Source organism: Tiliqua scincoides, chromosome 1 (assembly GCF_035046505.1).
Source record: "Tiliqua scincoides isolate rTilSci1 chromosome 1, rTilSci1.hap2, whole genome shotgun sequence".
NCBI lineage: Eukaryota > Metazoa > Chordata > Lepidosauria > Squamata > Scincidae > Tiliqua > Tiliqua scincoides.
This window is the reverse complement of record NC_089821.1, coordinates 164,104,337-164,126,900: the sequence shown is the minus strand read 5'-3', so window position 1 is coordinate 164,126,900 and position 22,564 is coordinate 164,104,337. Positions and strand designations below refer to the sequence as shown.

General features: G+C 42.7%; 1 protein-coding gene across 1 annotated transcript; it reads right to left on the bottom strand.

The window, feature by feature from the left end:
- Nucleotides 1-12,677: 12,677 nt before the first annotated feature.
- RNASEH1 (ribonuclease H1) lies at nt 12,678-22,124 on the bottom strand. The gene is made up of 8 exons (XM_066612366.1): nt 21,742-22,124; nt 20,511-20,632; nt 19,431-19,616; nt 18,930-19,029; nt 17,874-17,928; nt 17,040-17,124; nt 13,812-13,936; nt 12,678-13,156 (listed from the first exon to the last, which is right to left on the bottom strand). Exons 1-8 carry the CDS (start codon nt 21,930-21,932, stop codon nt 13,070-13,072), a joined length of 951 nt encoding a protein of 316 aa, XP_066468463.1. The 5' UTR covers nt 21,933-22,124; the 3' UTR covers nt 12,678-13,069.
- Nucleotides 22,125-22,564: the final 440 nt, after the last annotated feature.

The window sequence follows — 22,564 nt, the reverse complement described above, 5'->3', positions numbered from 1 at the left end:
CCAGTCTTGTAACTAAACCAGGGATGGGCAGACTTTCAACTTTAGGGATCCTGTCACCTCACAGATGACAAGCTGCACCTGCTGAAATCTGCTCACCTACACCATTGTTAAAGGTCCAGGATTGCTAAAGTTGAGTTTGCCCACCCCTGAGCTAAGCTGTGTTTATTGAATCAACCCTTCTGGGTAGCTTCACATGTCACACAGCGCAGCCAAGAACTGGTGAGGTCAGTAGGTAAGAGGCTCACAGGCCAGTCCTGTAAATATTTGCTCAGAAGTAAGTTACATAGAGATCAAAGGGGCTTGCACCTGGAGGGGATATGAATGTATAAGGCCAGCTTCCCTTCATGCTTCATTTGTGAACTTTTTAATTATATGATTGATGTTTAATTTTCCTGGTTTTTTAGCTTCTCTCCTTGTATTCAGTTTGTAGAGTTGCATTGCAAGCTCCATTGCAAATCTACATGAAATGCCTCTAGGGCTGCAATCCTATACATGCTTTCCTTTAAAGTTAGTGTTTTAATTACAACTTAATCAGGAAGTTAAAAAAAAAAAATACTGATGAACAGGAACTGGTTCTGAGCCCAAATGTTTATTATACTTAACACCCTGCGTTCAGGGTGTTTCCTATCAAAAGTTCAGGAAACAATGATTTAAGAGACATCCCTGCTGCAAAAGGGTACTTTTGATAGTCACCCACAGAAAACGGAAATGTCCATTGATAGTTATGAACAAATCTGGAAAGACCACTAACCCTACAATCCTCTGCATGTCTACTCAGAAGTAAGTCCCACTGAGTTCAATGGAGCTTATTCCCAGGGAGGTGTGTACAGTATACAATTGCAGCCTAAGTGGATAAAAACAAATTACTGTACAATATTATTATTATCACTATTATTATTATTATTAACAGTATTTATATACCGCTTTTCAACTAAAAGTTCACAAAGTGGTTTACAGAGAAAAATCAAATAACTAAAAGAGGAGTGAACAACAATAGGAGTGAACAACTTCTGAAGTCATATATGCAAAATATATAATCATTCCAGAGCAGCCATTCAGTGTCCTTCCAGTACGTCCCTCAACAAAAAAAAAAAAGCTAAGAGGAATTAAATGTACAACATTGGTAATAATCAGAACCAGCCCAAGACTTCCTGAGGCAGCATGCCTGATGCTGCCACCCTCACCCAGTGATGTACCAGACACTGCTCCACCCACTTTCCAATGTTCTAGCTCAGCACTCTCCTCCAATATTCCCTCTGTGTCTGCACCATTCTGTAGACCCCTTCATTTGCGGCACGGCAGGTCCTCAGCATTTCCAGATACACTGCAATGATGTCAGATACTGCTGGACTTCTGGGAATGCCGAGCTCTGAGCTGTATAGATTTGCTAGGTTTTGAGCTGCACAGCTGGTGCACCTTAAAGGGAACAGTGCTCTCTTTCAGTAGTGTACCAAAGGTGGGGCAGGGGTGGTGGTCTGCCCCTGGTGTCAGATACACCACCTAGCAGCCAGTAGAACTAGACTTCCTAGGATCTCAAGGCAGAGGGCCAGGTCCACTCTTTGCTTAGAGCACCTGGTAGACCAGGCCTCTGCCTTGAGATCCCCCTGGGGAAGGCCAGGTCTACCAGCTGCTCAGATGGAGGGGTAAAACTGGCCTGGGGGGGGGATTTCAAGTCAGAGGCCTGATCTACTTGTAGCTTTGAGTGACCCATGAGTGACTCTGGGTGTCAGCTGCCCTAGATCAGCCACTACTCTCCTACCCTCCACATTTCCTTTTCCTCTCTGTCCCCATCTTCCTTTTTCAATCCAGGGCATAGAAGGAGAATGAGGATCAGTGGAGGAAAGTGGACAGAGATGGGCACTCCCTGATACACACAATCCAGTCTGCTGCCTGAGGCAATGGCTTCAGTTTGCCTCATGGGTGAACCACCCTAATAACAATGCAAGTGATTAAAATAGAGAGGCTCTTGCTTGCAATAACAGCTGTATAAACCACATTTGGGGGGGGGGGGTAAAGAAAAGCCTGTCAGTGAGATAACAAACCTTACTCCAACTGGTTACACTTATAAGGGGTACACAATTTTTACTAATTTTTGAATCCATCTTAGAAATCCAGCCTTTTCTCTTTGTGAGCATATTGCTTGCTTTTGGTGATCTCCTATAAAGTAGCCTGAAAAGAGTTTGAATGCCACATGCTGTCCAATGCAGTATCTAGAGGTTTGAGTTTAGAGCCAATATTTTACCTTATTTATACTGACATTTCTTTTACCATAATACAAAAAGTATGCTTGAATACCGCTCATAGTTGCATATATTTGGTACAATGAGTGCCACTCTCATTTTTATTAATTTTTTAAGGTCCACTCTTGCATCAGGCCATCTGTTCATATTGAACAGAAACTGTTTGAGCCATTTTCACAAAACCTGAAAATACTTTGCTCCTGAATAAAGATGAAATAGCCACTCTGGAAAAACGTGGAACATTGGCCAGTGTAGATTAAGCAGCCCCTCCATTTCTTTCATGTGACAAACATTTTATGGGGGGGGGGGGAATATAGGTTGGGAGTGTACTGAAGCAGAAAAGGTATTGTTTTGATTTTCCTGCATGTATAGTAGACATTGAATTTATAATTCAAATGATGTGGTAAATCATTTTTTTCCTATTCTAATTCTGACAATATCTTTAAAAGAAGATAAAAGATCAACAGTAATTCAGTCTGAGCTCAGAAAACAATGAGGTATATTTCCACAGAAGTAGCTCGCCTATAGCAGAGGCATAATGTGGTTACAGCCTGATCTTTTTAAGTTGTAAAAAGAGAGACTCAGCAAAAGCCTGGCCTTCAACACCAGCTTTATTGAACTGAGAGCTGTGTCCAGAATGAGCCTGGGAGTTGTCTCCTGGAAACCATTTCCCTTTAGGTCCAGTAAACGTGTTGCAATCCTAACCACATTTAATTTTGAACGATGGTCTGCTGATTTCAGTGGGATGTACTTCTGAGTACCTTGCAGTCTTAATAGCCATCATATTAATAGCTATATGAACTGAAGAACCTCAATTCCAGTCCTGTTTGTAAACATGTTCATGGGCTCTGTGCCATCCTACAAATGGGTCTATGCCTGTGCAGGCCTGATGATGGACACTTCTAGATCCTGGAATGTGATGCTGAAGAAGAGTATGCCCTTCTTCTTCACAACCATTTCTGGCCCCATCTGCCCTCGTTGAGGGACAGGGCCATTGCCTCATCCTCTTTTGAAGCTGTAGAGCAGGGGTTCCCAAAGCCTTAGGGAGTTGTGGCATACTCACAGGGGCACAGTGGGATGTTCCCAATGGCCCCACCTACCTGTTCCCCCAGGTGTCACCATCTTGGATATCATGAGGTTTTGCGAGATCCAGGATGGTGGTGTCCGGCTAAGCCGGGAAGAAGAGGCTGCCAGGGCATTGTGATCCAGGTAAGTTTGGGGACCACTGCTATAGAGTGAGAAGTTATCCCTTTTCTTACTTCAGAACTAGAATGGTTTTACCAGTGGTATTTCATTGATTTCATTATCATCAGCAGGTCAGTTCTGATGATACTTCTTCCCCCACACTGGCCATACCTGAAAAAGAACATGTACTCAAAATGTGCATACATTCCAGTCTATCTCCTTCCTTCCAGGGCAGCTTGATACATTTTCTCTTCACTGTGAGAGTAGAATACAGAAGAATTATAGTCTGAACCTGTCCTATGCTGTTGTTTCTTCAGGGGCTGATGCTGCAAATGTATCAGAAGCTCCCATGAATTGTGACATTTAGTTGCAGGTGGTGGGAGGGTTGCAGACTTGGACTGCCCCTTTGTCCCTAATCTGCTGCCGCCACTGCCTACTTTCAGTCCACCATGTACAGAGCCACGTCACTATATGTCTGCACCTCATTCCTTCCTTAAGCCACTTCTGCCCAACGTTGCATATATGCAACAGGGATAAAATGTGTACACCTAAGGACTGGGCAAAAATGGGTTAAAACAGAGTGTGCAGGCCATGATGGGAATTCCCAGCATGACCTGCACTCCCTGTTTTGCTGGAAAGGGTCACATGGGAATGAGGTGACTGCTTTTGTTTGGGGGTTTTTTTTTGGGGGGGGTGACAGTGGCACCTGTGGGGGCAGTGGCATCAAGTGGTGGATCTGGTTGGGTCATCCCTGTATGAAAGATTTCAATTGAGTTATCGAGTTAGCAACTATCTTTGTTTCTTTTATCCATACAAAGGAATTGTCTGTTTTCACATTAAACAGACTTTCCCCCTTCAAATGGTAGATATTTGAGTCTCCTGCTATTTGATGTGATATACCCATATTTGATTTGAATGTCTTACTTGGAAGGTAGGCCAGCCTTATCCCTGCATAGCTTTGCAGAGAAATAGTTGAAGCCACTGTTTTCCCTTGCAATCAACAATATGCTCAGCAGTGCAGACATGCTACTGACAGCCCAATCTTATCCACACTTTCTTGAGAGTTAGCCCCATTGACTCTAATGGGACTTACTTCTGAGTCAACATGCATAGGATTGGGCTCTAAGGGCCCAATCCTATCCAACTTTCCCATGGCAGTCACAGTGCAGCTGCAATGCAGCTTTGAGAAAATGGAAAAAACGCTTTACCTGGAGGAGGCCTCCATGATTGTCACTTTACTGCAGGATGCTGTGCATGCCCCATTGGCACGGCTGCACTGGTGCTGGAAAATTGGATAGGATTTGGCCCTAATTTAATGACTTCTGCCTGTATAACTTTAGAAGAGTGTTTTTTCCCCCTTCCCCTAAGCTGAGAGAGTACGTTGAGAGAGGCTGTCATTTCCCTAGGAAATATCATTACAGCTCATGCCTCATTATCCACAAGCGTTCCATTCTGGAACCCCCAGTAGATTAAAAAAATCAGTGGAAAAATAGCTTTAACCCATTTCTGCCCAGCCCACAGGTGTACGTGTTTGATCCCTGTTGCAAATAGGCAACGCTGGGCAGAAATAGCTTAAAGACCCACTTCCAGGTTTCTTACTCCTCCATTATCAGCCCAGAATGCATTGGTATATAGACACTATACGGCATTCAGGCACTAGATGGGGTAAATAATGGAATCTAATGGAATGAAATTATAATTAACACTGCTAAGGTAGGAAATTGGCTTTTAGTGTTTTCCTTGTTACAAGGCATTTAAAGGTGGACCTCAGTATCAGTGGTGAGTCAAATCAGGGTATACCAAATCAGGGTATACCAAGGTCCCACCTGTATATACAAATAGTTCCTGGTATAGTCAGATTGATCCTCTGACCTTTGGGGCTTACCAAGCTCGTGTTGTTTTGGCTACCAGAAAGAAGAGGAAGCTCACCCAGCTAGACAGATGGAGATCCTCTCTCATTGGGGAATGAGATTCCCAGTGATTGAAAAAAACATTCTTTAAGAAAATGGCATCTTTTGTGCTGTTACAAAGAAGCACCTTCATTTTGATCCTAAGCAAGAAGCAATCAAATCCTCCTTGTTGACATATGTGAAGCATTATGCCATGGACACCAATGCTGTAAAAGAGGACAGTTTTGGCAGTGTATCTTTGGACAAAGGACCCATCTGCCAGGTAGGAACTCCCTAACTGCCCACCTGTGGGACCGCAGAGGCCATGGAGAAGAAAGCAGAGTAACAGGCAACTGATGTTCTGCAGTTGGCTCTTGGTACAGTCACAAAACCACACTCTCTGCTGCAGATGTGTACTTTTTAATTGTTGTGCCTCCATTGCGGTTGGAAGGAACTGAGCAGGTGCCCTTTGACTTGAGTGCTTGGAGCCAAATAGGAGAGGGGAGGGATACCTTCCACTACAAGCTCCAGAAGGTTCTGCATCTTGGCCTGAGCACGCACACATATTCACTGAGTTACTGTGTTACTCAGTTGGTCTGTTACAGCCAAGGGCAATACTGTTTTGTTATACTCACCTGAGCATTCTTCTAGTTCCATAATTGGGCAGGTTTCAATTATAAATACGCTTTCAAAATATTGTAAGGAAATCTCCTTTTGCTGGCACGCAGACCAATTCAGTTTGGCAAATGGGCTTATACTTCCAGGGAGCATGCATGGAATCACAGCTGTAATGTTCCCTCCCCACATACACACACACAAGGACTGAGCGTTGCCATCGGTAATACTAGGCTAAGACTTCTAGAATGCAGCTAGAAGGCAAGAGTAAGGTTGGAAATCAGGCCAAGAGACAGGCTGTGCATTTCTGATGCCAGAGGACAAAGATCAGGTATTACAGCTTCACTGTGCACTCAAGCTCTCCATCTTATTCCTTTGATTCTGCTGCCACATAAGCAATCAAGTGGAAAGCTGTCATCAACTGGGACCTGCCTGCAGAGGGGAAAAGTTGGGTGTTGTTATTGCCTTTCATCTAGCAGGAGAGAATGGGGAGAGTTGCCAGGCTGAGCAGGACCCTAAGAATTTATTGTGCTTAAGGCTCAATCTATATTCACATACATATCCTTGAACATTATATTCCAGGCAGACACTGCTCACAGTAGGAGCCTGAGGAAACACCAAATGTTACATCTTGGTGGGTTTTTTCCTCAATTATTTTTAATTCAGCTCCCCTCTCGCTTGTGGATTTCCAAGCATATGCCGAGCACAGCTTGCCAAGTATCAAATGATTTTTATTTTGCTGGTGCATCCAAAACTGACACAGGGCAGGATCAGAAGCGATCAGCAGGATTTTTCTAAACTGTCTGCTCCTGTGGATGCCTCCAGGCCTGCATTTTCTCCAGCTCCCCGGACTACTAGAAACACACCTCACGAAATGCTTGAGCAAATCAATTCTGAGTCAGATGCCTCCTCGCAAAACCCCCTTAGTCCCTCTAGGCAAAACTGAAGGAATTTCTTCTAAGCTAAGCAGGCCAGAAGGCTGTCTGAAAAAGACAGATAGGCAGAGAGAAAATGAGCTCTAAAGGTGCGAGTAATAGAAGACTTTCTTAAATCTTTCAGTTCAATTCAGAAGACTGGTCAGAGCAGCTGAGACTCAACTGTCAGCATTAGGCCATCTGATTTGCAGGTCTCATAAGCTCAGGTTAAGCAAGTTAAGCAGTGCAAAACTGATCTTTTTCAAACTAAGATTTGGGGGAGGGGAGCTTTGCAGAGCCAAAGTTGGTCATGGATTCAATGTTTCAGGGGTCTACTTGTACATGGAACAATCTGACATACTTAATTTACAATGCAGCATACCTTGAGCAATGGCACCTTTGAAAGGGATTTTATTATTCAATCATACTGGACCACACAGCCATCTATATACCTATTTCCACACTTCAAAAATGTCACTTAGTGTAATGTTTAGCTACATTAAAAATTTGAACAAAATATCACAATATTAACCCATATCCCCTCCTCAGTCTTCATTTAATTCTACCATAAAGAATTAAGATATATTGGTAGTTGTCTTTTTAACATGTAGATACATTGTGTGAATAGGCATGTGTCTGCCTGCCTGTCTCTCTCATGTAGATGTGTGGTTGTGTGATTAGGTGATAAACTAATCTAGGCCATTTTACCAGAGGCCACCAGTGCCTTATATCATCATATTTTCCTATTTAACTTGCATCTTTTCTGATACTTTATGCATCACAGGACTACCTGATCCTGTTTATTAATCCAGTACTCCATTTTAAGTGGTTTAGGGTCCTTCCATCAGCAAATAATTAACATGAGATGTATATATGCTAGATTAGGGGTGTTGTTTTTAAATAGTCACATTTTTCCTTATGTGGTCCATCAACACAGTGATTGTAAATCCAATTGGAACACTATTGTGTCTTTGTGTTGTGATTGAACTTCGGTAAGAGGAGCTAGAGAATGCTGTAGCTCAAGCTTAACAAGCCCAGGAAGAGGGAAGCTGAAGGTGGTAGTGCAAGGGACAGGTCAGAGTTTTTGTTTGCTTCAGCTTAATGATTCCCCTGAAACAACCTTCCTGTGTGAGAAAAGGGCATGGTGCCCTTCCTCCAGTGCATGAATGTTTTCCCTATCCCCAAAACTTCAGTTTAGCTAGTAGCTGTCAGATGTTCTGGATCATGTTTTCAAAGGATTACTAGACATTGCTTAAGAAATGGTCCTTCTGCAAAAGTAATAAATTTGGGGGATATGCAGGAACTCTAGGGAGGTACTCTAGAGTTAGGTACTCTACTGCTGCTTCCAACCCAATAAATTTAGAAATCAAAGCATATAGGACAGGGAAGAACCAGCCCTATATGAAAGTATTTTGCTAAGAAAATAACCCCACCATCAAAGGGTCAGAAACAACTCCACCCACAGTATTCCATTAATAGCAGTATCACATCTTGCTCCGATGTTCTTCATAGACAACATCTCCTCCTCATGGTAAAATAAGCAATAACCTCAGCAGAAGGGGAAAAGCTCTAGGAGGGAGAACAATGATTGAGGAAAACATCTGCTGTGTATTCTGAGCCATCACCTCCCAGGGAGATCAGCAAATGACTTTTGCCTTGTAAGTTCAAGGAGAGAACAATCACCAGCCCCACGCTCTTTGATGGATGAAGAATAGAAGACTGGTCCTGAAAGGTCATTAATAATCTTCAAAGAACCAGAACACCAGCAAAGTCAAGTTGCAGGGCACCCAGGTGGGCAAACACAAGCTTGTAAAACTTGCATTTGTCCCTCTGCACAACTGTAGTTGCTTCCATTTTAGAGAAACATGACTAATTAATTGTGGCTTATAACACTTGAGATTTTAAAAATTGTTTTCTCCATGCTTGTTTTATTTAGCGAAAGTAGTGCCACATGTGCTAGAAGGTGCAGGAATAAAGGATTGTGATATATAGATGTGTTCACTATCCTCACAATAAAGCACTTCTCTCTTCCTCATGTTCTCCACCCCTCCTTTAGGAACAAGGAAGGTTTTCAGGGGGACTGGGGATAAAGATTCAATATCAGTGGTTCTCAAACTGGCAGGTCTCAACCCACTAGTTCGTGTAGCACGTCCCCCATCCTTTGAAGGGGTGGGTGGGGGAGGGAGGCAGCGACGCGATCTGCAGGCTCGCATCGCTAACGGGGTGCGAGAGGGGGTGCTTGTGACTTACTATGTACAATATAGGGCTGCAGCAGGAGGTGTGGGGAGCCCTGCACAGCCCTCCACAGTGCTCCCCAACGCTTGGAACCTGCAATAGAAGCGGGTGCAAAGCACCTCCTGCAAAACGCAGGAGATTGTGGCTGCCCTAGCCCCTCCCCTGCAAGAACTTATGAAGGAAGTAAAGCTCCCTCAAAGTTTGAGAACCACTGCTCTATATTGCCCAGAAACTCGACAAGTGTCCACTAAGTCTATTAGCACATCACCTTATAACCAAAACAGAAAAAGCTAAATCCCCTGTAAACTGGGCAAGAGTCACTTGTTCAAGTGGTGCTCCTCTTCTGTTTGGCAGGGGGTGTGTAACTGACCCTTTTCACCCTAGCCTAAGGTCTTTTCTAGTGGATGTTTGCTGCTTGTGATCTGCCTTTTTTTTTAGTTTATGAGCCCTTTGTTTTTTTTCCGTAAATCATTTTGTGAACTTGTTATGAAAATTATATACTGTTAATAAAGTTTATAGGCTATTTCTACATTTTGCACGAGACACACTTGAACACTTGAAGCCCTGTTTGCCTGATATGGGCAGATTGGCACAAAGCGTTCTGCTCTGAACTAAACATATGCAAAGCCGCCAAGCATTATGGAATATACAAAAGATATCGAGAGATGGTATAGGACATTGGTCAAATCATGGTCTAGTGTTTTTAAACAAAAAAAAATAGCATTCAGGGGAGCACAAAATGGATTGGGACGGGACAGTGGGTGTTAAGATTTTGCATGTGCAATGATTCTGCTCCCTTTTTGTTTAAAGTTGTGTGATGGGGAAGATGTACATACAAACAGGAGCAGCTCCCCTAATAGGGTAAAATCCCCTGTTATCCCTCTACCAGTTTGCTTCATTTCAAAGCTCACCCTGCTCACTATTAAATATACACATAGGTCCACATTACATGTTTTGTGTAACATCTAGTTGTAAAGCTCAGTTTTATAAATCCTTTCCCCACTTCAGCAAGTGCCAACTGGCTAACAGGGGATTTCTATCCTACATTTTATTAATTCAAGCCCCTGCAAGAAAATTATGTGCTGCTTCCTGAGTGGCAGAAACCCCTACCCCATCCTCATGTGAAAACTGCCTTCTACAATTCCATAATTGTATAGTATTTGATACCCAACTACTGCTAGCAAACTATGAGACCCACTTCATTACTACATTTCAAAGGAACAAAGCAATTATGTGTACTATAAATTAGTAAAAACAGTACTGATCACCTTGTGTGGTTTCAAGAGTCAGTTTAAGAAAATATTCCATTTAATGCATGTTCATGCAATATAAAGATAGGTGCTGCTCATCTTACATTGGGTTTATGTTCGTCAATGCATAAAGCTAAAATTGCACATACAGGTCCAACCATGTTATACATGGATTTGACTCAACTCGAATGGCCACCGCAAATGAGAAGGAATGTGCTGATCCCTGGAGAAGGGGAAAAATGCACCCCTTTAAAATGCTTTTCTTACTGTTGTAGAGATTTTTATCTCAACATGTTGAGAAGGACCATTTAAATCAAGAGTGTCCAAACATTTTGGTAGGAGGGCCACATCATCTGTCTGACACTGTGTCAGTGGAACCAGGGCTGGGGAAAAAAAGAATTTACATTTCAAATTGGAATAAATTTACATAAATGAATATATTAGAGATGGAACTTATATGAATGAATGAAGGTCTTGCAGTAGTTCAAGGCCTATAAAAGACCTTGGACAAAGCAAGGCTGGCCTTTCCTTCACTGCCATTGCTGCATCACAGACATGAAACAGCAAGCAGTGGAGGGAGCCCTCATCCCACAGCTCAGGTGAGAGGTCAAACAGTCGTTCTCACACTGAGAGCAGTTGTGTTGGGCCAGTACAGGCTCCAGCAAGTCTCTAGAGGGCCAGAGGCTCATTGGGGATTGGGCGCCCCTGAGGGCCACAAGTGGCCCCCTGGCCAGGGTTTGGGCACCCCTGCTTTAAATGAAAGGAAAACAGTCCTTTACAATAGTTAGAGAGAGGGCAGCCAGCTGACAATCCATCAATCATTCTCTCTCCAAGCACCCCCCTCCCTTCCCCCCTGAACACATGAAAGAAAGATAATTCTTTCTAAGGGTCTGGAGAGAGACTGATTGTTGGATTGTTGTCTTAATGACTATCTTAACATCACAAAGGTCAGAAGGCTGTGTTTAAATCACCTGAACAAAGGCACTTATTTTAAAGGCATCCAGGCCAGATGCCGTCACCACATCCTGTGGCAAGGAGTTCCACAGAACAACCACATGCTGAGTAAAGAAATATTTTCTTTTGTCTGTCCCAACTCTCCCAACACTCAATTTTAGTGGATGTCTCCTGATTCTGGTGTTATATGAGAGTGTAAAGAGCATCTCTCTATCCACTTTATCCTTCCCCTGCATAATTCTGTATGTCTCAATCATGTCCCCCCCTCAGGTGTCTCTTTTCTAGGCTGAAGTCGCCCAAACACCATAGCCTTTCCTCATAAGGAAGGTGCCCCAGCCCAGCAATCATCTTAGTTGCCCTCTTTTGCAATTGAGGTAGGAACTGAAACTCATTGAGAGAACAGCAGCTTCATTCTCTGTTCTCAGACATTTAGTAAGAGGAATCAGCTTCATTATTTAAGCTGCTTTTCTCTACATGTTTGTGAGCATGCACACATATGCTTCTCTGCCTTCGTTTGTTTTGTTTGCTGCAAGTTAATTATGGCTAAGATGAAATGCAACTGTACTTACGATAGTAAAGTTGACAGGATGGTTAATTATAGTCAAATATGTCAACTAGCCAGTTATTTGACTGCAGCCAGAAGTTGCATAATCCAAGAATGCCTTTGGGGTGGTGGAGATGTATTTCACTATAGTGTCATTGTTAATTGTAAGGCTAAAAGGGAAGCCCGTTATTGTCCTAGTCCTGAGCAGTGAAATACCAGTGAAATAGGCAAAACCAGTGAAAGCCAATGCTGAAGAATTGGCTTGCTACAAGTGCCTTTAAAAATGACTTTTGTTTTTAAGGATTTGCTATAGCTTTTGTATGTTGAAATTTCCATCCTATTTCCATCCTTTTAGAGAATTTTGTAACACCATCATCATTGTACAAGTTAAAGAACTGTTCAGTGGAATCATTCATTTATAAAAAATCTGTCTTGACACTGTTTAAGTTATAAATTTAAATTTTGCAAAATTGCAATTAACTGTTTCACAATAAATTATGAACTACTTCCTGCAGTAGCAGTAGTACTCACAGTATCTACCCTGTGAGTGATTAAAGAATCGTTTTTGTTCTTCTAATGCTTTAAAAATACTTGACTGGTCAAAGCTTCTCTGAACAGTCCAATACCAAAGCCTAAATCTTTGTATAGTAGGCAAGAAGAGTGCAAACACTGCATACTTATGACCTGAACCAAAAAAGACAGCTGGACATGCAAAAAAATATGGTTTCACATCCATCATATGTATTCTTGGTTACAAAGTATCACCCATACTGTGTCTTTGATATATTACTGAGCAAAACCTTTGCTTTTTTAGGTTGTTAATCTTACAAAATGTAGTTAATTCCACAGAATTAAAATACATAAACTCAAACTTTATTTCAAAACTCTCAATAGAGAGAAATACTGTTGTCCAGCAAACAGACTGCATTTCCCCTATTCATCTATTTGGACATTTCTTACTTTGCTCACTTTACAAAGTTTTACAACTCAAACACTCAATGCTGGGATGCAAAACTATGAAACCGAAGCAATACTCTGGCAATGTGCTACATTAAAACCCAAGGCATCTTAAGCAACTGGAATTCTTCCTTTTAACTAAATTTCTGAAAACAGGTCTTTGGAAGAGGCGTAAGTATCCACACTTAGGAAACCACTTAGCAGCTGGGTAGAAATTTAATCATTTCTGATTTAACTACTCTCATCAGTTCCTCAAAACTCGATGGGACTTTCTAATTATGAAACACTAACACTGAGTTTTTCCAGCTCCTTCTCTTGCTAGGCGATCCGCTGCTTCATTTCCAGTAAAGCCAGAGTGACCTGGAACATGCATCTGTTGACAACAAAAGTTCAAAGCAATTACTACAAGCCTACAGCAATCTGCATTCAAAGAATCCTCTGTCAGCATCATCCTCTACTTTCCGAGTCTGCTTTCAGACCAGTGTGCTAAAAGGACACCCTTAAAAGTATCCACCCTATTTTGTATCATTTTAGAAGATGGAGCAAGCATTTGCATTCCATTCCTTGTTTAATGTTACAAGGCAGAGTATCATTCTTTGCAAACACTTTACAAGGAGTTAGAGTCATATTGTCCTTCCACTCTTGAAGCCTGGGTCAATTTTCTCACAAAAGATTAAGAACACTTCCCACCCCCCAGCCCATATATTTCCCTGTTCTCACAGAAGCTGTGTTCATAAAAGCCACTTTTCCAACTTTTCTCATTGTTGAAATCCCTCACTGAAGGCCACTGCCAGCTGTTTGGGGACCCTTGGCAGCAGCATAGTATGCAGTGCAAGAAGCCTGCAGAGAAAGGAGTATCCCAAAACCAGGAAGAAAGAATCACTCTGGATGTTTAAGGAACCCACCTCCTTCAGCAACTTGTACTTTTCCATGAACAAACAATCAAATTGTCATACTATTACGTAAGATTCATATTTTAAAGTTTCAAAACAGTTGTTTAATTAGCAGCTTTTAATCACATCACATACCCAGTGGATGTCCATGCCTTCTGATAGCTCAGCAAGCCTTTCAAAGTCCTCTCTATTTATTACATCTTTTTTTGTGCTGGTTTTCCAACCATTAGTCTTCCAGTTTTCAACCCAATTTGTTATACCTATACAAGAAAAGTGATTTATAGTTTTCAAAATGACGAAGTCCTAACTGCAACACCAAATGTTTTTGAACAGCACTGCTGAAATTCTCCTTCTCAGCTTCTACCACATTTGCAAAATGTCATCCAGCTGAGCTGTTCCAAGAGACAAACAGCTGGGTAAACCCAAGGTGCTCCAATTTGAACATTTGTTTTCTGTAATGAGTTTGCCATCTAGTCTTAAACTGTACATATTCAGTCTGACATGAGGACTGTATATGTACTAAAGAATCAAGTCTTGTTCTATATTTAAATCACTCTCACCCAGTTTATAACTGGTCTTGCCTGCAATAACAGTAACTGGGAAGCATTTGGGCAGAGACCCACATCTGGCGTGGATGGCAATAACCAGTCAAGGGACTAGAGCAGTGTTTCTCAAACTGTGGGTCGGGACCCACCAGGTGGGCCATAAGCCAATTTCAGGTGAGTCCCCATTTATTTCAATATTTTATTTTTTATTTATTTGACTTGATGCTACTATGGTATGTGTCTGTATTTGGGGAAATGACACAGATCTGTACTTTTAACAGGCTACTATGCATGTTCTTTTAACAATGATAGTAAATAGGACTTACTCCTGGGTAAGTGTGGGTACGATTGGAGCCTAGGATTGTTAAAAAATTTTCTTGCTTGATGTCACTTCCAGTCATGATATCACTTCTGGTGGGTCCTGACAGATTCTCATTCTAAAAAGTGGGTCCCAGTGCTAAATGTGTGAGAATCACTGAGTAGAGCCTTTGCAATTAAGTCAAAGTAAGATGATTAATCTGGATACAGGTCCATAGAAGTCACTTAAGTGTTTTTGGAAGAAATTCCAATTCCTGTTTCAGGCATACCTTGATGCTATTATGTTTTCTGGACCCCTGCCTATCTAAATTGACAACTTGGATCACTTCAGTGCTTACTCAGTGTCAGTCCATGAACTGGGACTAAATGCAGGAAAGGTGAGAGAAGATAAATCCAGACAGAAAACAAAAACTGGCAAGTCTTGTGACTAGCATGCAGCAGCCAAATAAAGGGGCCAAAACAATAGCTGGAGAACAATGTCCACTGCCCCAATTCTATTCTTGACATAGAATACCAAGTCCCTGCATTACTACCAGTTCGGTTCTGGAAATTAACACATACAGAGCTCAAAACATCTGGCTCTTGATTGCACCTGCACAGATGCACCGAAGAACACACTGCAACTGTGCAAGAGCACCAATGCAACTGGCAATAACTCTAGTAAACAACGTTTGTTAGCTTAAGGACACAATCCTAACCACGTCTACTCAAAAGTAAGTCCTATTTTGTTCAATGGGGCTTACTCTCAGGAAAGTATGGTTAGGTTTGCAGCCTAATTAAGCTAACGTTTAAACACATCCATGTGTTTGTTTATATACAGGCTCAGAAATGCAGAACTTGTATAAAAGAAAAAGCACACCTGCAACAGACAGTGTATTCTTAATGCTTTGCGTAAAGCTGGGCACATATTAAATTACTAGGCGTCTTTATTCAAAGTCTGTCAAAACTTCCAGACGTTCTACCACTGCTGTATCAAATGGCCAATTCAAATTCCCCAGGCTGAACAATTAGTGTTATTTCAGTTCAACTCCTGAAATGCACCTTTTAAAAAAAAAAAAAATACTGGCCAAAATTTTATATCATATTATGCAAATTGAGCAGATGTATAAATTTGCTTCCTCTGCATATTTCAAGCATCCTTCAAAATGGTTCATTTTTATAGGTTTATCATACAGTGAAGAAAAAAGTGAGGGGAAAAGGAATAGCTCTGTAATGATAGGGGAAAAAAATCACCAGTAATAGAGGTGTTTGTTTCTGGTGAGTTAGTTAGGATTACAGCCCAAATGTTACTGAATATCATGGGCTTACTTCTCAATGAAACACCTCCACTGTTTTCCAACACCTCTAGAGGAAGCAGTTGATCAATGGTGTGCTCTCCCACAGTTTCTAGTATTTTTCATTAGCCATGAATCATCATGTGTCTGCTTGATAAATTAAAATGGGAGAAAACAATGCAGATCACTTGAGCACTTGAGTCATAATCCAACCCAGGCTTGCATATCTACCCAGGCTACAAGAGGTTGTGCTAGCAAACAGAATCCCTGAGGGTTGGGATGGGGAAAGTTAGAACGATGGAAAGCCAATTGAAAAGTGGCCACACTCAGTGAGAGGCACCCTGTGGCAGAAAAGTCCATCCATGACTTAGGTCTGAAACCTTGTCAACCAAGGAACTGAAGACCCACCCACCCTTGGTATGCTTCTGCAGGGAGCAGGAGTGGGAAATTAACAGAGCTTGTGGTGCAGTTCATAGCTGGCCTGATCCCTCCTGAAATGTACAGTGTCTGCCTGCTTCTACTTTTCATTTTTTTTGAAGATGAACTTATTTTTTCACTCCTCAGGTTGATCTTACAAATCTACATCTGCCAACTATGGAGGCAGGTAAAAACACTGGCTGTAGAGAGAAAAGTGCAAGGTGTCTCCTGCCCTAATACCAGCTATGCCTTTCTTCTAAGAACCAAACTCTCTGTGGACAGATTCAAGAGCACATTAAATTCCTGGACCAGTGGAGGGTGCAAGTGAGAAGCCCTTCCTCACAGTTCCACTTGGAATACCCTACATCAAGGGTGCTCAAACTTTCAACTTTAGGGATGCTGGACCTTTAACAAGTGTATAGAAGAGAGAATTGCAGCAGGTGCAACCTGTCATCCCACAGATGACAAGCTACACCTGCTGAAATTCTCTCTTCTATACACTTGTTAAAGGTCCAGCATCCCTAAAGTTGAAAGTTTGAGCACCCTTGCCCTACACAAACATGCTTTTTTCTTCAAAAGTATTAGATCTTTTCTCCCTCCCTGTGTCTATGTAGAAATGTGTGCTCTCTCCAAAAACAAGGCAAATACCAATTTCAGACATTCAGTTACAGAAAAATATTTTAAGGTTTACGGGAAGCATCTGCTAAGAATTCAGAATGCACTTTAACCTGTATGAGCTGGTATCATTTACAAAAGCTATTTCATATGCCTCTTGCTTTTTTGCTCTATCCAATGAACCAACTGCTTACCGTTAATAGTGAACTTGCTGTCAGTATAGATGGCCAGTTTTTTGATATTTTGACTCTTTGCTTGCTCTATTGCTTTGCAGGCTGCCTGAAGAAACAAAGTACATTTAAACAAAGCACACCTCAGGAGAAAGGAACCTGAACAAAAATGATTTTCTGTTTTCGAAATCTAACAGTTCATTGAATCTGGCACAGAAGTATGGATAAACAACACTAGATAATTACTTGACCATTTATTTACCATATTTCTAGTTTCCACTCTGAAACTCTAGTTCAGGGGTGTCAAACATAAGGCCCGCAGGCCAGATGCGGCCTGTGGAAGCTTTTATACGGCCTTTAGGCTCTCACCTGCTGAGCAGTGTTGTGGTATTACTGCTGAAAGGGCAGCCCACATTTGCATATTTTCTTTTCTGGCATTTGCAGCTAATGAGTTCGTTAGTGAGAACAGGTACTTATTTTTGGGTATGACCTGTTTAATGACATCAGTTCCTGCCTAATGATATCACTTCCAGCCCTCAGCAGGCATCATGAATGCTATTCGGCCCTCGGTATGAAACAAGTTTGACACCCCTACTCCAGCTAATGCTTCTACACTGTTTTAAATTAGTTCTTTGGACTCTTTCAAGCTCAAACTACTGGGAAGTTTTTTTGAAATATTCCACATTCCTGTGTGTCACTTATATAACCCTCTCTTGGAATGGTTTTGGCCAGCCAAAGTCTTACAGGCTGACTATATCACTGTTCATGCCCTCCAACTCGGAGCAAAGGTAAGTGCATATTCCCACTAAGAATTATGGTGCTAGTTTCTCCTAACCTAGTTCAGGTTTTCTAACTTACATGTATTTCAGCTCTCTGATTAGTCTGCCGTCCAGGGAGTCTATCACTACTATTTCTAGGGAAAGAACACAAAATACATTCAAATAATTGGAAGCATTTGATTTAAACACTGAACTTTGTTTGCAATATTGTGAATAAAACAAGCCATCCACCACAATAACATAAACACTCACTGATTTGGATACAGGTGGTGCATCATTATCCATGAGGGTTCTGTTCCTGGAACCCCCAGGGATACCAAAAAATGCAGCTAATGCAACCTACAGTTTAAGGCACCTTTAACCCAATGAAACAGAGAGATTACTGTATGCCTCCATGTCTCATCCAACATCCAGGCCCTCATGAGAATAGATTTATAGATAGGTATGATCAATCCAAGTCTGTGGTGTACATTTACTATCACCAGGACTTCAGTGAGAGTTCTGGGTGAGGTAGCAAGTACAAAAGGTGAAGCGCAATACCGATTGTATTATCATTTGTAAGCAAAGAGAAGAAACTTGCCATGAACTGCCCTGCCCAGGTCATGCATAGATCCTTGAAATTCATCAATACACAGGACTTGCCTGGTTCAAGTACCCTAAGAATGGAACCCTAAGAAAGACCCTCCATTTTCAATAATCAAACAGAAAGGAATTTACTGATACAGTTTTGGTTCAGTATCAGCCTCTTTATCTACTGCCCCTATTTCCAGCAATCTCTGGATTTCTTCTTGAGTCTTTGGTTTGCTGATGCTGCTGAGCACGGAGCTCACACAACTTCTTCAAAGGTTACCTTGTAGGGACCAGATTAATCAATTTCTGCCCAGCCCACAGGTGTACACATTTGATCCTTGTTGTGTATGTGCAAAGTTGGGCAGAAATGGCTTAAAGCAGCCAAGCAGACCAGGTTAAGAATCTGCAATCATTCCCTGCATAGGTAGGCTGGCTCTACAGAGGAACCGGAAGGGGCTCCCAGGCAATTCTTCTGCTTCCTAGCAGTCTCAGGATTACTTACATGGCAACAAGAAGGGAGGAGGTTTAACACTATGTTGTTGAACCTTCATTGTACAATACTTACAAAGGATGATTAGGTCCCCAATAGACACCTGTTCCAGCACGTGCTTTATAACGTCCATTACTTGAGCAACAACCATCAGTATAAACCACCACATGTTCTCCTAGAAATGAGAATTTGTCTTTAAAAAGCAGCATATCAGCTCATAAATGTCCCAATTCCGTCTTGTTCATATATGCATTCCCTATATTAAAATTTAATTCTGTTTTGCATATACTTAGTTCTTTCAAAGTTGTGTACAGTTCTTGTAATTTCTCAGCAATATGTAAAATGACCTTCTAGGACAAACTCATTTTATCAATATTTGTCCATAATCAAAATAAAAATGAAGTTTGATTCTAGGGAGAAAATGTAATTCTAAATTCCTTTTTTCCATCAAACCCTCTTTAAGGATGAAGACAAAAAAATCGTTTTCACGATTAAAAAGTATATGCACACAAAGACAATGTAAATGGTGTATTTAAACACTGTTCAGAAATTTGCATCAGTATCAAAGGCACTTACCCATGTATGAGAATTCATTTTCTTTCTGTGAAGATGCAGAAGGCATCTCATTGTATTTTACATGCTTTCGTGCAGATTGGTTTTCTGAGGACTGTTCACATGGTCTTTTATATGAACTGTGATATGACCAAGAAGTATCCTGGTTACTATTATTGCTTTGTCTTTCCTCAGCCACATCACTGATACCTTAGGAAAAACACCAAGGATGTTACAATCGTAGTATGTACAATCAATTGTCTAGAAGAATCTGGAGATCTTTAGATCTGCACAACTAAGGCTGCAACACTTTCCTGAGAGTAAGCCCCACTGAACAAAATAGGACTTCTGAGTAGACCTGGTGAGGATTGTGCCCTAAACCTACTAAGTTATCATTAGGATATGTCTTCCACCACATTAGGTACACATTATGGTCTGCTACTAACTTATGTAGATCTGCATTTGAGCTGTTTGCAACAAGGATTTGGACATTTGCTCTAGCATCCAGGGCTTCCAAATCTACCACCATATTTGATATGAAGATCCATCTCAATAGTAGCACTTCACTTTGCATTACGTTTGTACTATAATGCAGTAAGAAACACATAACTTAAAATAGAAGCTTAGAGAAAAGCAAACGTGCACAGAGCCAAGGAGGAAATAATTATACATAGAAATAACCTAGTGCTCTTTTAGAAGATTTTTCAGATTGCTTTATATACAGAAAAAGCATAGTCATCTTCAAAAGGCACAGCCTTCCATATGTAGCTACAAATTTTCAGTGGATATTTTCAGTGCTTGCCATAAGTTCATGTGTTTCATCTTATAAAAAGCAACCACCCCTCTTTTCTTAATGAAAGAAGCAACCACCCATTAATTATACAAGGACCCTGGCTGTACCACATTAAGAGGGAAACTGTAAAGAGCATTCCATTCTGGAATTATGGCAAGCCTATTTCTGGTTTGGAATTGTTCTGATGGCAAAACATATCCATTACTTTGACAGTAACATATGTTACTAGATAATGTCTTGTAGGGGGTGGCTTTCTGATTACATGGATACTACATGTTTATCAAGCCTCATTTTTGTTATAGGATGTTTACCTGAAGAATTGTAGGATGACACTGTTGCTCTGCTATTTACAAAGTCCCAAGCATCATCCTCGGATTTAAATTTCTTGAAGCTGGCATACTGGTATTTGTCAACCTGTTTTTTACAGTCCTCCCTGTAGAAATATTGTGATAAATGAAAATTGTTATGTAGATTCCAACACCCCATTTGTCATTTGAGGTAACTGGGCCAGATTCCTCCACATCACCTGTCCCAAAACACTTTGCACAGAAATTCCAGGAAAAAAAAACCCTGGAAGTTGATTGGAACCAGCTTCCCAATCTCAACTATCTTAATGAGGAACGGTTGTCCCAGAACACAGGTGAGCCTCTGAGTCATATACAGACAACCGTACCAGACAATTTGGATTGCTTATACCCAGCCACCAGAGTTTGGAAACTTCAAAAAGGCTGTGAGCTCCAAGGCTGCAGCACTATTTATATTTTTTTTAGAAATATATCTTCTACCTGGGAGTAAGGTGGAAGGCTATGCACACTCAGGAGTTAAAGCCCACAATAAATTCACAAGGTAGCTGACCCCTATAAAGAACAGTCAGGAGTCCAACCCCAGAGACAACACATAAGAAGAACCCTGCTAGATCAGGCCAAAGGCCCATCTAGTCCAGCTTCTTGTGGTCCACCAGACCCCTCAGGGAGAACACTAGACAAAAGGAGACCTGCATCCTGGTGCCCTCCCTTCCACCTGGCATTGTGAGGCAGCCTGCTTCTGCAATCAGGAGGCTGCACGTACACATCATGGCCTGTGATGGACTTTTCCTCCAGAAATTTGTCCAATCCCCTTTCAAAGGCATGCCAGCCAGGTGCCATCACCACATCCTGTGGCAAGGAGCTCTGCAGGCTAATTACACAGCCCCACCCCCAACAGCATTGTGAGGTAGCCTGCTTCTGAAATCAGGAGGTTGCACATACAAGCCCATCATGACTTGTAACCTGTGATGGACTTTTCCTCCAGAAATGTATCCAATCCCCTTTTAAAGACATCCAGGCCAGATGTCACCCCCACATCCTGTGGCAGGGAGTTCCAAATGCTAATTGTACGCAATTCCCTGCCGCCGCTCTCCCCCCAGCGGCCTGCGTCAGGGAGTTCCACAGGCTATTCCCTGCCACCACCCCCCGCAGCCTGCGGCAGGGAGTTCCACATACGAAAGGCCTTGGAGCATGCAGATGAGGGGGGAGGCTGCTGCCACCACAGGCCGATACTCACCAGGAGCGAAAGACGCCGACCTGCCTGCCCTTCCGCACCGCGTAGAACATGCTGTTGCCGCCTCTGCCGCCGCTGCAGGGGACAAAACAAGGCGGGCTAAGCAGAGCCAGCACCTGGCGCAGCATGACAGCCGCTAGCCCCGCCCCGGCCTCCGAGACCCGAAGACGGCATCCTGCGCATGCGCGAAGCATCGACCACGGGGGCCTTTGTGAGGGGATCGCGGAGGGACTTTGTAGTGATACTTCCGGTTCCCGCTTGAAGCTGAGGGGATTCAGGCCGAGGTGGCGGCAGCCTCGTCGAGCCCAGCGAGGGGCCGGGGCGGCTCAGGGGCTTGGAGGCGCGACAGCGCTCCTCCTTCCGCATGAGGCTCCTGCCCCGCAAATGGCCGCCTCGGCGTGGAGACCGGAAGTGAGCGTCGTACCTCAGGGATTGAGGGCGTGACCCCTATGCGTGCCGAGAACCCGAAGCAGCCGGTGCGTAGGCGCGACACCCCAGCGTTCGGCTCCTCTGAACTCCCCGCACGGAGAAGCGTCGCAAGGGGTGTCCCGCGCATGCGTAGCGCGCCATCTCAGTGTGGAAGGCGGGAAAAGGGGCGCGCGCCGTTTCAAAGTTGTAGCTAGGGGAAGGCCCCCCACCCCCGTCGCCAGCACAAGCACTGCAGTTCACGCCCCCCACTCCCACAGGAAGCGCGAGAGAGGCACGTCTTAGTCTACTCCAGCGCAAGTCCCGCTGGTTTGAACGGGGCTCACTCCCGGGTGGGGGCTGCCAGTTCACACACTCGCCCAGGAGGAAATCCGGCTGAGCTCAAGGAGGCGCAGGCAGG